Source organism: Melitaea cinxia, chromosome 11 (genome assembly GCF_905220565.1).
Source record: "Melitaea cinxia chromosome 11, ilMelCinx1.1, whole genome shotgun sequence".
In the NCBI taxonomy this organism is placed as follows: Eukaryota; Metazoa; Arthropoda; class Insecta; order Lepidoptera; family Nymphalidae; genus Melitaea; species Melitaea cinxia.
In genome coordinates this window covers 14,600,937-14,617,792 of record NC_059404.1, presented here as the reverse complement: position 1 = coordinate 14,617,792, position 16,856 = coordinate 14,600,937, and the positions used below count along the sequence as shown (strand labels likewise).

General features: G+C 35.0%; 1 protein-coding gene across 1 annotated transcript; it reads right to left on the bottom strand.

Moving 5' to 3' along the window:
• Nucleotides 1-1,802: 1,802 nt before the first annotated feature.
• LOC123657877 (dorsal-ventral patterning tolloid-like protein 1) lies at nt 1,803-9,643 on the bottom strand. Its single transcript, XM_045593373.1, has 11 exons — nt 9,433-9,643; nt 8,710-8,917; nt 7,940-8,148; nt 7,524-7,659; nt 7,335-7,439; nt 6,953-7,164; nt 6,021-6,249; nt 4,886-5,084; nt 3,091-3,295; nt 2,472-2,601; nt 1,803-1,986 (listed from the first exon to the last, which is right to left on the bottom strand). The coding sequence occupies exons 1-11, from the start codon at nt 9,638-9,640 to the stop codon at nt 1,803-1,805; spliced, it is 2,025 nt and encodes a 674-aa protein (XP_045449329.1). The 5' UTR covers nt 9,641-9,643.
• Between the last annotated feature and the right edge of the window lie 7,213 nt (nt 9,644-16,856).

The window sequence follows — 16,856 nt, the reverse complement described above, 5'->3', positions numbered from 1 at the left end:
CAATATCTTACAATTAATAGAAGAAAGCAGGAGTAAGCAGCAGAAAGCGCTTGCACAATCGGACACACACGTCACTTACAAATTACCTTTATACTATTAAAACTATTTTACTTCTAATAAATTTGAGCATATACAATATTCAATGGTAAGTTTTTTAATAAAATATAATCAATAAATGCTTAAATTTCAACGCAAATAATAATACTGCTTACTCCGTAAGAAATCTACATTTTAATTTTTTTTTTAAATATTATATTAATTGCAACGACAAAATGCAAATGTGTAGATAAATTATCATCTTAGGTACATGAAATTGCAGAGTGCGAACAACATACGGTTACCAAATTTAACTATCAAGTGTACATGAAAATTTTGAACATTGGATAAAAATTAGAATTATCAATACAAGCTTAATCATTTAAAAAGCCAATCAGGTTCCTATTTAAATACTTACTGAACTACCATGTATAGTATTCGACAGATATGGATTCACCGTAGTATCAGCAAAAAATTAGCAAATATAAAACACGTTTAAAGAAATTGTGATGACAAGCCATATCGCATACAATGAGAAGAAAATGACGAACCTCCGTGAAAATTCATTTTAAAAATGAAATTGATAGTTAAGATAATAACGGTACGAACTCGAGTGCACCAAAAGTATATTATACTATTAAGTAATAAGCCGCGGTAAATATACTCGTACTATATTATAAATTAATTATTTTTAGGACCATAGCGTCCCAGCTTGGGCGCCAAGTTTACTTTTACACGTGAAATTTATCGTTTTAAGTTCGATACTAGGGTGATATCCATTCTATCGATTACGTTTGTATATCTAATTAATTAAAAAGTCAAACTCCGATATGTAATAAGTTTTAAAAGACAGGTACAATTTGATGCTTTCGAAAATTATAGTTTACTGGATCATTTGTAATCCTATGAGTATAACCACACAATTATATTTAAGAAAGTAAAATATTTGAATAAGTATGCATTAGACAAATTTATAGCACAATAACTGGTACTGCTCTCTCTCTTTCAATTAAAGGTTTTCTTATAACATATTTTATTAATCGTTACAAATATAAAGTATACCAGGTGCGATTTTGTGCGAGTGTTTCAGTGCGAATATTACTGCATTTATGTGTTTGGCACCAGCACAATGTTGTGTGTCAGTTGAAATGATTCTGTGATATGAGTGTTACGCAGAAGCGGAGTCATACTTGTACCTATCCAAATACTTATCGTCTTTCGGTAAATGTTGTATACGAAATTTAGGTGTGACGACTTTTTTTGTTTAAGAAAGGAAACTTGAAATGCCAATTATTATAATAATAATAAAATAATCGTTAAAGAAATAAAAAGGACCATAAATTATCCAGGCTCTATTAATTTTGTAACTTTATGCTGTTTCGAATTCTGAATAAAGACATGTAAGTTTTATATGACGACGTACTTCAAAGCTGGAGTGTAAAGAAAAAAAAAATGTGACCATTAATTCAGTCAATATGCCGCATTTTTTTGATTAGGAAATCGAATAAAAAATGTCTTGTAAGAGCACATTAAACGAAGTGTAAACGGAAACAAGAATCGACAGATGGTACGGAACCGCAAAAGTTGATGATGACTGACTTTCCTACCATCTGCCTTTAACAGCCCTGTTGTCATGGCAAATGGTAGGAAAACGCAATGTTGACGATCCGTAATATCTGTCATTAGCAGTCCTCTATCACACTGCGTTTAACACGCTGAGCTCCTCAGTGCCCTAAGCCCTGCCCGGTCAGGCGAGCGCCGGTATACTAACAGTGCGCGGGGCGCGCGACGGGCACGCCCGCGCAGTGCTGCAGGCCGGAGCAGGCGGCGCGCGGCGGCAGGCAGGCGCCGGCGCAGGCCGCGGGGCAGTCCCCGCCCGCGCCCACCGTCACCTCCGTCCACACGGCGCGCCAGCCGCCCGCGCCCACGGACTTGTCCGCTATTATGAACCTGAAGTCAACGTGATCGATAGACGCTTGTTCTATTGCATTACTTATTTTTCTATGTAGTTCTATTACATTATATTTTTAGTCTTCATTGTACACTAAAATACATTTTGACATAGAACACGTTATTATAGCAACTGTTTGAAAGTGTTAAAATAATAATAATAAATAGTGTTTAACAAAACTATTAGCTATATTTGTATCGTATTAAAAAAAAGTTATATTGTTATAGAAAAATATTTTAAAAATATTTTTATAGTTTTCGGAACTAATTTATATATTAACATTATAACCACGTGTTTTTTATATTTAGTCTAATTTGAATCATTAACAAAAAAAAGTTAATGTAGTTAAATTAAAAAAAAAAAAACTTGAAAATCAAATTTCGTTTTGACTAACAATGGTAAAGAAATATTATCATATAGACATCCTGCTCAAAGGACCTGAACTACCCAATAGACTAATAGTAGAATATAGAAGGTCACTAACGACAGTCGTATTGAGTTGGAGGAGGAGAGATACTGCCAGCGGTCGGCCGGGGCCTTCTCTCCACACAGCTCGAGCGGCGGCCCGGGGCTCTCGTACCACAGCCGGAGCACTGCCGCGGGGCAGCCGCGCTCTACGACGAACACGTTAGATATATTGTCTAATTAAAAAACTATTTTAAAGAAATTGAACAAAATTATCGCAAAATTCAGAACAGAAATAAACATTTAAAATTAAGTAAATAAATTATAATAAAAATATTTTAATCAAAATTTAATTATAGCTTACAATAAGACGTGTTCGCACGTTTTACAATTAAAGTTTGAATATCAAATATGGCAAAACGCAAAATATATTATAAATGCAATTTTTAAGTATGTTACGCTCAGATGTTTGTTTATGGAAAAATAAAATATAAGACTATATATAGTTATGGTTGTTAAAATAAAACATAAAAATGTGTCACAAACACATATTGTCAAGTAGAAGAAGATTAATTCATTTGAACGTACTTATATTTCGATATAAAAGTTTGGTTTATTCAGGTAAGCTACAGGCCATCACGAAATAATTAATGACAGTGTAGCGTCAAAGCAAGACCCAGATGCAAAAGAAAACACACCAGTAAGATGTCCTTCAACGGCGAAGTGATCAAAGTTGATGAGCAGTCTTCGTCCGGGGCGCGCCGTGATGAACCAGTTGCAGACGCGTGACGCGGCGCCGCGTGACGGTGCCTCGTATGGCAGAGGGTAGCGCGGGGATGATACCACGCCCCATGATGAGCCCGATACATTGCCACCGCAGTCACCGAAGATTGACTTCGCCGGCTATAACGATAATAACACTATTGTAAACCAAAAAGTAGCAATAAAAAAATTCATTAAAAAATTGTTTATGTTGCTATATTGTACCGTAACCATTTCTCAAAATTACTGTTACTTACATATATAAAACGTGAAATAAATTTGAATTCTCGACGGCAGATTAAAATAAAATAATCTTTATTTTTACCAACCTATGATAAAGAATAATTATAACTTCACTTCTTAACTTTCATCATAAAGTTAAGTATAAGTATTAATGGTCTTATACACAGACCGTGCAAATACAGTAGTGGGGGTACGTCGGCTTAACGGTAGCGCTTTACGGCTGCCAGAGGCATGACGATCGATGGGTGTGCTGTGCAACGAAGACAGATAACCAATTATAAAGAATCACTTCAGCCTATCACAGTCCACTGCTGGACATAGGCCTCCACAAGCCACAATGGTGTGAACTCATGTGTGTTGCCCATAGTCACCACGCTGGGCAGGCGGGTTGGTGACCGCAGGGCTGGCTTTGTCGCACCGAAGACGCTGCTGCCCGTCTTCGGCCTGTGTATTTCAAAGCCAGCCTTGTGATGGTTATCCCTGTATATAAGACCGTGTATTATCTTATATTTAACAAATTATTCTAGACAAATTACCTGCATTTGAATTGAATCGGTCTTTTCAAAAACCTTATATGCCACTCAATTAGATTTTTTGTATATCAATAAAAACTGTTTCATTCACAATCAAATGAGTTTTAAAGGACTTTTTTATCTTTAATTTAGTATTTGAGTGGTAAGAAAGTAAAATAGCGAATAACTTTTACAGTTTATTAATAAAAATAATGAAAAAAACCCTCAAAAACAGTTTTTGACTTATGTTGTTTTAGCAAGAAATATTGTTAGTTGTATATAATTTACAGAAAATAATCGTAGTAATCATATTTTTAATTGCTTATTATTGGGAATTACACTTAAAAATTAAAATGTTGCTTTTACAGGGTTGTTAGTGCAAAATTTGTCAATTAGCTGCATATTAACATTGATCTAGTAGTCCAGTCAAAACAGATATTGCAAATAACAAAAACTCCGACAGGATGTAAACACGTACCTACAACTTTTAGAATCTTGATACCTTAGGAATGGTGATTGTCAGAAAACAAAATGTTAGAATCACAATTTTACGATCTACAAATTTTATCTGGATTATATTTTTGACAAAACTAGCCGTTTTCGAGAAAAAGCCAAAAAAACCGAAAGTTTTGACATATACAAATTATATTGTATCGATTAGGACTTTTGACAATGTATTTCTCATGGTGTACCCAAGGTCTCTATCAAAATTCAGCTCTGTCGGAGTTTTTGTTATTTGATCACTATTATTATATCTAATTTGACTGGACTATAAGGATACATCTAACAATGTCAACTTTCCCAAGTGTGACAAAATATGTTTATCAACTTCTTAATAATAATATCACACCACACTCACTAATTTTCGATACTTTGAACCCTGAAGCTAGAGAAATATAGTCCATTTGCAATGTAATAATCACTCTCAGGGCACATCAATCACAACCACACAATTTCTGAAAAACTACGCACTGACCTCGAACACATATCTCGCCTTGAACCCCGAGGCCACGGAGTCGTAGTCGGTGTGCAGCGCGATGAGCAGGCCGAGCGCGCCGCGCGGCGACTGCAGCGGGCCGGGCGTGGCGGCCCCGCACCAGCGGCCCAGCGGCACGCGGCTGCCCTCGCGCCCCGTCCACCACGCCTCCACCCAGTCCTCGCTGCACGTCGCGCCCCTGGGGACAACACCGGATTTATTAGTGCAGCATTTTAACATCCTATTAACATAAAACCGGTTTTATCAGTGCAGCATTTTAATACCCGGTAAACACCACCGATTTTATTAGTGCAGCATTTTAGCACCCGACCAAAAACGATGCGTGGTATTATATCAATATTGTCTTTAAACGACTATGCCGGTAAGCAATGGTAAGCGGTTACCGTAGCCAATTGTCATCTACATCACCAAAAGCATCGCAAGTGCGTTACCAATCCTGCCCCTGACCCTCCCCAGGACTTCTGGCCACTTTACTCGTCACAGGAACACAACACTTCTTGAGAACCGTATTTTTAACTGTGATCTTCTGTAAGGTTGAGGTATTTCCTTCAACAAGCAGCTCTAGATTTTGAGCAGGATATCCTGCTGTGCCCTACTCAATAAACTTTATTGAAGCTAGGGCCATACAATAATTTATATATAATATATATATATCAAGTCTTATAAATAAAATGCTCAGAAAAACATGTCGTGTAAACCTAAATGTGTTGAGAATATTTTTATTTTTATTTTAGAGATATAAGTAGTTGGTTTTAGGCTAAATGTATTATGATAATATGTATATAGATTTAAAGTAAACGGTGACTTTTAATCGTAATATAAAGATTTAAGCTATGTTTTATTTTTTTATAATTGTGATACTATTACTGATGAGCAGGACTAGTTGCTCGAGGCCACGTAACTATGCTATTACTGGAACTACCATCAATAAGAATTCAGAACCATAGCTCAAGTTCTTGCTGCATTAGGAATTAAGAAGAGTTTGTACACTATGAGCAACATTTGAAATTAAAATAAAATGTAAGCCATTGTTTATAGCTCAGTCTCCTTGCTCGTTTATAACCTAAAATAATAACCTAGTTTTCGATCGAAAAAAATGTGTACAAAAAATTACCCATATAAACCAGCAGTAGCATTCCACGAGTCAGCTCTAACTTTGAAGTGGTCGAAGACGACGGTGACCTGCTCGTTTGGCGTCGCGACCAGCGTATACGTGCAGTTAGTGCGCGACGGGTAATTGGAAGGGTAGCGCGGAGAGTTGAAATCGCCGCGCTTCTTCGCCTCCGAGCGATACGTAAACGCGCACTCACCACCCGGCGCCGCCGTGCCTGGTACCCGATATTCTGGAAATTAGACCATAATATGTATGATAACTACTGCACTAGCTGTATCTCGCGGATTCACCTGCTTTATTTTAAATATTATATAGACTTTAGCCTTCCCTAATTAAATGGACTATCCAACATAAATAAATTTTTTATTTTGAGCCAGTAATTTCTGGGAGTAGTTAAATAACAATCACAAAAAAATCTTTAACTTTTATCTTTCTCGAAATACTTAAGAAATGGAAATTGGTAAACGGCGATATACTCGTAGAAATGTGGTATTTTTATTTTATACGACAGGTCAAATGGTGCAAATAAGTATACGAGCTGATAGCAAGCGGTTACCATAGCCTATGGAGACCTGCAATACTACAGAAGCATCGTGAGTGCATTTCCGAGTCTACCCCTGACCCTCTCCAGCAGCTCTGGCCAACTTTATCGCCGCAGGGACAACACTTCTAGAACAGTGCTATTTAGCAGTGATCTTCTGTGGTTGTTATATTTTCCACAGGCTGCTGTCTGCTCCAGATTTTGTGCAGAAGATTGAACACAATCGTGTTTAACATGTGATTTAATTTAATGCCTCTCGCTGTATCGATCCTTTACAGTTTACCTATTTAATACACTTGTAAAGATCAAAACTTTGTGTATCAAATATAATTTCATAAGAAAGTTTAACTATGATTTAAGCTTAACTATTGATAAGTTCTATCTAACTCACCAGTCTCAAAAGTATATTTCGCTTTAAAACCGCGACCCTGGAGTTCACCAGAACTGAAGACCATAACTAGGCGAGGTCCGTCTGAGAGTAATGGTGGAGGGAACAGAGGATCCGAAGAGCCCTCCCCACACAATTCCGCATCGTGCTTGTCATAGGAATCTGTGGCTTCTTGGCCACGCAAATATACCTTCAGATAGCCATCTGCACATACGCTACTGAAAATTGTAAAATAATGTGTTGTGAGATGTGTTTGTTCTTTATTCTGGCAAAAGCAGCTCGATTTTTGGATTAGCACAACATAAAAAGAAACAATAATCTTGGTTTTTAAATTATCTAAAGAAAGCCATTCATTTTTTAATATTCTGAACAAAACATTACTTACTCTGGCTTTAGTTGGCTTTGGTTTCCTTTTGGTATAGAAAAATTCTGAAACTCTAATCGTACTCTCTCCAAATTTTGTGAATCTTGCATACCGTATATAAAATATCTACAAAAAAAGCAAAAATTAAAACAACCATCGAATAATTTAAATAATTTATATGTATATAATGTTTTAGTGTGTGTGACTCACCTACAAACAACTTTTGGTATATAAGGAAATGGATAATTTGGATGGTACACGAATCCTGTAGATTCCTTTTTACTAAGAATTTTCTGATCGCACTCCGAACCCCTAATGTGCTCGGCATCGTGTTTACCTATAAAATCTGAAAAAAAAAACGTGTCTATTTTTAATCTTTAATTCAATTAATTTGGATTAATAGTCTTCAATGACACCAAAATACCACGGCTAGTATTGGAAATTTTACGTAAAATTGAGGAAACGTGAAGGGTTCTTCGTTGTTTATTCCTTAAATTTTTCCTTTACGAGGAAACTATATTACACCAAAAATTTATTTTTAAACCTTCACATTAATGCTTATTTAAAAGTAGACAGTAAGTACTAAAAAGTTAGTAATGCATTAAGAAAACTCGATCCAAACTTACCTAACTTAACAAAACTCTCTGAAAACTCGAAGATACCCTTGAAACCGCGGTTCTGCGTGTTGGCCGATCGCGGCAAAGTAAAGAAGGTGACTAGTAGGCGCTCGTTGCTCGAGTACAGCACGAGGTTGCGCTGCTGCCCGCAGTACGTGCCGATGACGGCCGACGAGTTGTCGGGCCCGTCGTACACGCGCACCCAGTCGAACGGGCAGCTGGGGTTTAATGTTTTTTAATAAACAAACTGCAATAACAATCAGAACTTAAAGATTTAACAGTGATCCTCTAGGATGAGAGTTCCATATAGGAGGACCGGAAATACAAAGAAAGAAAGAAAACTTCTTAATAGACAGATTAATATGCCAGCCAGAACTTAAATGCTAAACAGCGTTCTTTACTAGGGTTTCGAGTTCAGTATAGGAGGAACGGAAACACTCACAAATAAAAAAATAAAAAAGTAAATTTGTTTATTGGCCATAAATATAATAACACAATCACAAATGCCCAGACCATGACAAACTTCTATATGGCCCAGGGCCATGTCAATAAAACATTTGTTATGTGCAAGTAACGAATCCGATCGTCGTATTATCAGCTGCTGAGGCACTTGTGTGAACGTCGTTACAGCAGTTGAACCTGATATGTTTGGTCTTATGTAATATCTAGAGAGTCTATTGTTTATAATAATACAGGAGGCCGTGCTGATATTATCACCATTCATGTCTAAATAAATATAAATTACGTTTAGTTAAATTAGTATGACTGTATGAACTCACTGAGGTCCGCCGAAGAACAGGTCGAAGTCTCGGAATTCTAGCCGAATGCGTTGGCCCGCCTGGCCGACGAACTGGTAGTTGCATGTTATGTCCTTGGGGTAGACGCCGGGGTACGTCGGCGATAGCAGCAGCCCCGTCTTCCGCTTGCTCGCCTCGATTATAAACGAGCACATCGTGTTCGGGACTGGCGTCCCTACCTCGAACTCCGCTGTTGGACAATTTATCTCTTTTATTATATCTAAATTTTCAAATATTTTTTACACACTTTCAGAAGGATATAAAGATATTTTATGCATATCTAATTATTTAAAATATGACTTCCTCCATATAACTTATAGGGGACTCCCTTTTCAATTAAAAGTATATTTTTTCCTTTCATAAATTAATCATGTCTAAAAGTGAAGTTGGGTATAATTAACTTGTACCCAATTCCATATGCAATAATAGATAAACTGTTATTTTATTACAGTGGAGCACAGCACAAATCTGCAGCAACCCGATTGGGCAAGAGTCTCAGCCTTATAAAAGATCGTAGGTAAATAATACTACTATTAAATAGTGTTACTGTAATAAGATGGCCAGACCTCTTGCAAAGTGTTGGGGGTAGGGTCACAACGAGCTTGTGATGCTTATGGTATTGCAGGCGTCTGTAAGCTACGGTAACAGCTTTTCATCAGACGGACGCTTTGTCCTCCTAGTCATAAAAAAAAAACTATAACTCACAAGCGTTGATGAAACGATAGGTTCCTGCGAAGAGCGTGGGCGGCGTGTATGTATGATCTGTAAAAAATGCGAGCGCGACTGCTCGGTGAAGGGATACGCGGCGGCGTGGTGGGATCGGTCCACAGAAACGTCCACCGAAGGCGGAGTTGACCAACTCCCCCGCCTCCAGCGAGGCCATCTCGGAGTAGATGTCCATGTACTCGTGCATGCATCTGCGAAAGAGTATTCCCAAATAATGACTTTTAAAAATATTAGATATCGAAAAAGTTTATGTTTTTATACGATATGCCTGATTCTTGACGATCATGCATGTGTAAAATTGTGTGCATACGTAATATAAAATATATGTATCGTCAAATAAACAAATAACTACTGTGTTCGGCTTTCAGAAAAAGCTTGATGTATTGTATAAATATGGTCTGGTTGTCTCATCAATCAATTTTCAACCATTGTTATTTGAAAAGTTATTGATCCATTTACTTCCAAATATCTTGACCGAAATTAAAAATAGGAGTGGAGTAATTTCGGTTTAAGTTTATGTATCAACTAATTCGATTGGGAGAAAATAGTGATATATAGTTTCAAGATCATGAATAAATCAAAGTATTCCCGAGTTGCGATTTAACAAACGTTCCTCAGAAAATATACAGCTTTCTCCCTTCATTTAGTAATAAAAGACAGTGATAGCAATACTTACGTTGGTAGCTCTCCCACTGCCGCTCCACTGGAAAAAACAAAAACCATTAGAATAAGTAATGAAATGTTATGTTTGTGTAAAACTTCGCTAATGGTTATTGATGTTGATAGAAGAGTTTTCGCAAAACACTTTGATTTGACTTGAAGTTTCTTCTGGCGTAACTTTTAGATGCTATTTCGTGATGTCTTTGGGGTACTAACACAGTAAGTAATTTTCTTTTAGTTTCAATAGCTTGCGTTTGATTTGTATATGTACATATATGTACCTATATCTGTTCTTGATTAATGGCTTTCAATAGTGCCAAATGAGCACAGATGATTTCGCCAATGTCAAATTTGCACATTAGTATTTGCACATTCTACAGACTAGACAGTGTGACGAATTTTATAATAGGCCTCTGTGACAAATAAATTAGCCCTTAATTTAGTGATGTTTCATAATAGTCATAGTGTATTTTATAACTTTATGAACTTTAACGGTCACTATCAACGGAACTTTAAATTTTGAGTCACCAGTGTCAATGGCATTTGTAGCGTCACCGAAATATCGGGAGTTTCAAAATGACAATCGTCGTAAGTAAGTTAGTGTTTAATATTATATTAGTCAGTTTTTGGAATTTACTACTTAGTTCGAAATATGAAGAAATGTGGGAAGTGAAATCGTGTGAAATAACGAAACAGCAGTGAGTCTAAATTGACGCTTTACAGCACTCTTAGCTATAGCAAAATATAGATATAATAGCAGCCCTCCCGTGACCATGGTTGCTGTAAAGTATCCGAAACGTCGCGCATTTAAAAAACTTAAAAAACCGCAATGAAATTCGAAAAAGTTGTTTCATTATAATTAGCGTAAGTACTAGAAACCTAGCTGCAAGCGTCAGTTTTTGATTTTAGCTGATCTAAATCTTCTAATATTATAAATAGTTTTTTTATTGAAACGCGCTAATCTCAGGAACTACTGGTACGAAATGAAAAATTCTTTCAACCATAACATCACGCTACGACCAATAGGAGCTGAACATTGATAAGAAATATTACAAAAACAGGAAAATATATTCTTTTTGAAAGCTTCCGTTGCGTGCGCAGCTTAAATGGTAATGGTATTGGGTAATCTGGAAGAGATCGCTATTTAGTGATAAGATCGCCCATTGCACTATATGTGTCTAGAATTAAGGTTTGCTATGTATACTATCTTTAGTTGCAATAAAGTGGTTTATTATTATTATTATTATTAAATGGTTAAAGGTACCTAACAATTATGTGCCATAGAATTGATAGCCATTAAAAGTTTAAAAAAAAGTCCGCGACAGCATATGTCTAGCTTTTAAGGTTCAATCATTATAACCTTTTTTATGGTAATTATTTTTTTTAATAATGCAATAATTGCATAGGTGTTTTATAGGCATGATATAAATCCTCATCCAAATTAAAACTTTATTAATCACAATTATTTCTTATTGAAAAAATATTGTCTTGCAAAAAATTAATAATAAATAAATAATCACAAAAAATAAAAAAGTGATTTGATTTTATTGCATTTTTATTAGGGAATTATTAAAGGTTCATACCCTTACGAAAGAAAAATACTTCATGGACAAGCCAATTTTATGAAAATAAACTCTGTTTTTTTCTCATTTAATTTCCACGCATAATTTAGGAGATAATGTAAAATCAAATGAAACGACGTGAAGCGTCGCGCCGCGCCTGTGTAAAGTCGTCCGGGTTTCACAGTAAAATGGTTTAAAAATCGTTTAGTACGTTTTTTCGTCAAATCGACGTGGGACCACGGGGCACAGCTCGTTTAATTATAATTTGATTAACTTATAGACAATTTTAATTTTAAATATCACAGTAATTGTTATTACGAAGAAAACTCAAGTTGCGTATCGAAGCCGACACACGCTTTTTATGTGTATAAAGTGTTAAAGGCGTTAACTTACTCTGGTGGCTTCCCTCGAAGGTCGAAGGTCCTCCTGAACTCGACTAACACGCGCTGCCCCGGCGCCGCGAGGAACGTGTACAGGCACTGCCGGCTGTGGTTGTTCGGGTTGAACAGCTCCGGAGCGTGGAAAGTGCCGTTGCTGGCGCCGCCGCGGCTCACGAACGTACGGTCGCACTCTGGAAATAGTATTCATCTTGTCAATATACTGCAAAGCACTACGGTGGTAAACATGTGTACAGGCTACCTGATAGTAAGCGGATATCAAACCCTATGGACGCCTGTAATACCAGGAGCACTGCAATCGCGTTGCCGACCCTACCCCCGACCCTCTGCTACAGCTCTAGGAACCTTACTTACCACAGAAAAACAACACTACTGGAGAGCAGAATTAAGCTGTATTCTTCTGTAAGCCCGGTATATCTGCTATGGCCTACTTCAAAATATATATATATATATATATATATATATATATACTAGCTGACCCCGCAAACGTTTCTTTGCCATATATGTTATTAACCCGCTTAATCCTCCCCCCCCCTTATAACTTAGGGGTATGAAAAATAGATGTTGGCCGATTCTCAGACCTACCCGATATGCCCACAAAATTTTATTAAAATCGGTCGAGCCGTTTCGGAGGAGTTCAATGTTTAACACCATGACATGAGAATTTTATATATTAGATTAGATATATATATATATATGTATATATATATATATATATATATATATATATATATATATATATATATAAGATAGATGGCGAAAACATTTTAAACGCTTGATATGTAAACATTTTAGTAACCGGAATACCAATTGTTTACGACGTCTTCAAATATAAGTTGCACCAACTGTAAACTCAACAACTTCTATGAGTGTAACTGGCAGCTATTAACGATAAGCTGACAGTTGTTTCCACTATAAATAATAAATAAATATTTTCATCATAAGAACACGGTCGTCTATTTCTAAATGTAGGCCACTTATAGCCGTTTTTAAAAATCTATCTATCTCTGGCTCTGTCTACAAAAAGGCTTTTGACACAATTTGTATGGAGTTAACGTCAAAACTCTTTCTCCAGTAAGCAAATTCAAACATAGATAGAGTATTAAAACTGGCCGTTAATGACTGTAGGTAACAGCAGTTTTTTGATAAATGTACATATATTATAAATAATACATACATTAACAAATATCCGGAGCTAGAAGCAGGGTTACCGCTAATGACACAAATGGGCTAATCATACTATAGTAATTAATTGTGTGCAGTGCCTATATGTCAACATTAAGTGTACGCGAATTTCACTCATTTTAATTAAACAACTTTTTCGGATTGTATCGCGGTTTATAAAATTTTTTAACTGCCCGTCGTTTCGGATACTTTACAGCAACCATCGTCACGGGAGGACTGACCTCACATCGGGCATCTAAAAGACTTAGTAAACCACGACAACATCCGAAAAAGTTGTTTCATTATAACAATTATGTGATGAGATTGTAATAAATTAAATTAGGAGTAAGCGGTGAGGAGCTAAAATCAAAATCAAATACAACATTATTCAAAAAGGTTTCAAAAGCACATTCGAATCGTCATCTTACACTACAAATTAAATTTTTAACTATCGTTAAAAGTGAATCTACTACCGAATCGGAATGTAGATTTTGCAGAGAAGAATCGACAGAAATTCCGCAGTTACTCTTTAAAAAAATTAGTGGTGTCGCTGTGTCTGTAGAGTTCAAAGATGCTTTTTTTAACGTGACAATATACAAAAGACACAAAAGTGTAGGTACTTATGTATTTTATAGATTTACGTATCTAACCATAAGTAAGCGGATACCGTGACCTAAGGTCCCATACAATATATACATATATGTTAAGTCGGAACAGCTAGTTATTTGAAAAAAATATGGCAGACATATTTATTATTGAAGTGAAATTTCTTTAGGCGCATGAGGGTAATTTTTTTTACAGATCAAACGCAATAAATAATTATATTAGCGTCCCGAAGATGTGCAACGTTTTTGTCGAACAACAGAGCCACCTAGCGTATACCATAGAAACTACAAAGGTTGTTACATTAATATCGATAGTATTACATTGCAAACTAACTAGATGGCGCTGGAACGAAAATCTAAAGCTTTAGATTTGTATAAATATAAACGAGACTTAAAAATTAGTTTGCCAAAAAAGTTTCACTTCTGATATCTGTAATTTGTACGCACGCACTTTTTTTTCGAAAATCATAGAAATATGACTTAGATATAATAAGTTACTTTTTAATGAAATTTCATTCCTAATTTTTACTTCAAAGTTACATTTATATTTATTGTCTTATAGTTCGACTTTAAAAATATTAACGTCATTATCTTTAATCTACCTTAATTACGAATCTAAAACTGATTAGCGATTGTCCGGCGATGAGGAAAAACTTTCAATAAAATGAAGTAGGTACTTTATCTGATTTTCTCTCAAGTCTTCAGCGGCTTATAATCCATCCCATCTTAGAACTATAGGTATAATATTTATATTGAAAACTTGAAAATTGTAAAAGACAAAGAAACAGTTTTTTAACGCAATAGAAATTAATTAAATTGGTAATTCATATGCACGTTAAATTAAACAGAGAAATCAGTTCTAACCTGAATTATTTATCTGTAATTTCCGATAATTTTGCAGTAATTGCTCTACCGATTTCTGTGTCAATAGAAGCAACATTGTCACGTATTACGTTTTTGAATAGCAATTATTTTACCTGTCTTATTTATTATCTTTAGACGTACTTATGTCGAACTTTAGTCAAAGTCTAAACTGTGTTAACTAAATCTATAAAACACTCTTTTTTATACAATCGTCTGAAAAATAAAACACATGAAAACAGCCGTATGAAATGAAACTGTGGGAAACTCGAACACGGTTAAATCCCTTCGTAAACAAGAGCAAATCCGTCTTTTGTTTTCGGACTTCTGTGTACTGAACAACCGAGATAAAATGCAGGCGGCCACATTTTAAATTCCTTTTACATAAACCCTTTTTTAATATGTAAACTAAGTATTATATTCAAGGTGTGTGTGGTAGCTTTTCTTTTCACTTTTCAAGGATTAAAATGAAATTACCTAAAGTGTTTTTAAATGCAAAATTAATTTAATTTTTAAAATAATTAAAAGTTAACTTAAACTTCTATAAATATTTTTTAATCTTATCTGCAGTCACTAAAGTAAACACTTTCGATGTAAAAAAATTAGCCGTTTTAGTATAACCTACAAGTCTTTTATTCTTGTTATAATTTTTTTATTTCTTTAAGTGTTTTGTCAAGTGGACCATTCCATATGTACCTACTCCATCTCACAATACACACACTAACATAATATTGTCAACAAAGACAATATTAAATATCCTTTGCAAACTTGAATTCATTATATACTTGCTTACAAAAGCATTTTATTATAAGAATAAGCGTATGTATGCAACTCCGGCTTCTTAAGTTCTGAAAGGAAATTCTTGCCCACTTTGTAAAGCAAAGTAACACACGTAAACCAGCACAAAATAGTACAAAGTAAAAGGAAAGCGCGTTTTCGCCTTGCAATATAAAATTCTTTAATTGTACGAGCAGGAATAATTGCGATAGTCTGCCGTATAAGTTGCTTCTCAACGTAATTATTAGATTTTGGTGAAAAATTATAATTGAAATTTAAAAAAAATAGTGGTTTTATTTTTTTAAGTAAATTGTAATTTTTCTTCGTAAATTTTATCTTTTCTTATAAAAACATGATTCAAATTAATTTTTGTACCCAAGATTTCACCATAGAAAATGTTACAACAAACCTTTGTCTTTCTTACTTTATAATTATATAATTATTAAAATATTACTTTTAGAAGAGTTCGCTGTTTCTTCACTTTTACATAAATACACATGTTTTTGTACCGTATTGTAACATACTCTGTGTGTCTATTCATTAAAACTTCTGCGCACCGAGGCAAGGTTTACCGCATGAGTCGATTACCGCCTACATCAAAGGGGATTTATGTTGAGTAAGATCTTATACTTTTTTTTTATTTTTAGAGTATTATTAACTGAGATTATAACAGCTAAGTTTTATACCAGAATGTAATTTTTATCTCGAGATAGGTTGGTTTAAAATAAAGAAGGTCGATTATATTTTAATTAAACTTCTAATGAAAGGGTTGTTTCATCTTCCATTATTTTAATATCCACATAACAATGAAATGATAAATTATAAGCGATAAGAAATACTATGATGATAATCATAAATATTTTTTTTGTACGGATGTAATTATTTAATGTTTTATTGAGTACAAATTTAGGATCAGTGCTCGGGATGAACTTAAGCGTGCAATAGCTGTGAATAATCACTATAGCTAGAATAAGATCTCTAGAAAACATAATATTTGAAGTTCTAACATGATTCTTTCATAAATTCTAAGTAATAAAATAGTAATACAGGTGCCGTTAATTTGATAATAAGATTGTCTCATTCATAGGTATATATGTACTATTATTATTAAATAAATAAATTATAACGGAAACTTAGACTAAAAATTTGGTTCTGAATTAAGAATACATTCATCTAATTCCGACTGTACATTAATTTAATGCTTTCTAAGACTTAAATCTAAATCCAAATGTGTATGTTATTTACGTATGTTTGTTTCGAGATCTTATTGAAGCTTGATTTTTTTTTATGTGAAACATACTTGGAAGTTTAGTAGGCGAGGGTTCGGCGAGCGAGGCCAGACTTGAGAGCTGCGTGGTCTCTCCCGCGAGCACTGC

What these genes read in the sequence shown, in the direction of transcription:
- LOC123657877 (XM_045593373.1), bottom strand. Translation starts at nt 9,640, where the DNA reads ATGCACGAGTACATGGACATCTACTCCGAGATGGCCTCGCTGGAGGCG. An exon ending in CTGTTCTTCGGCGGACCTCA is followed by an intron (nt 8,149 to 8,709) that starts GTGAGTTCATAC and finishes ATTAAACCCCAG; the next exon opens with CTGCCCGTTCGACTGGGTGC. An exon ending in AGGCGAGATATGTGTTCGAG is followed by an intron (nt 3,296 to 4,885) that starts GTCAGTGCGTAG and finishes TTATCGTTATAG; the next exon opens with CCGGCGAAGTCAATCTTCGG.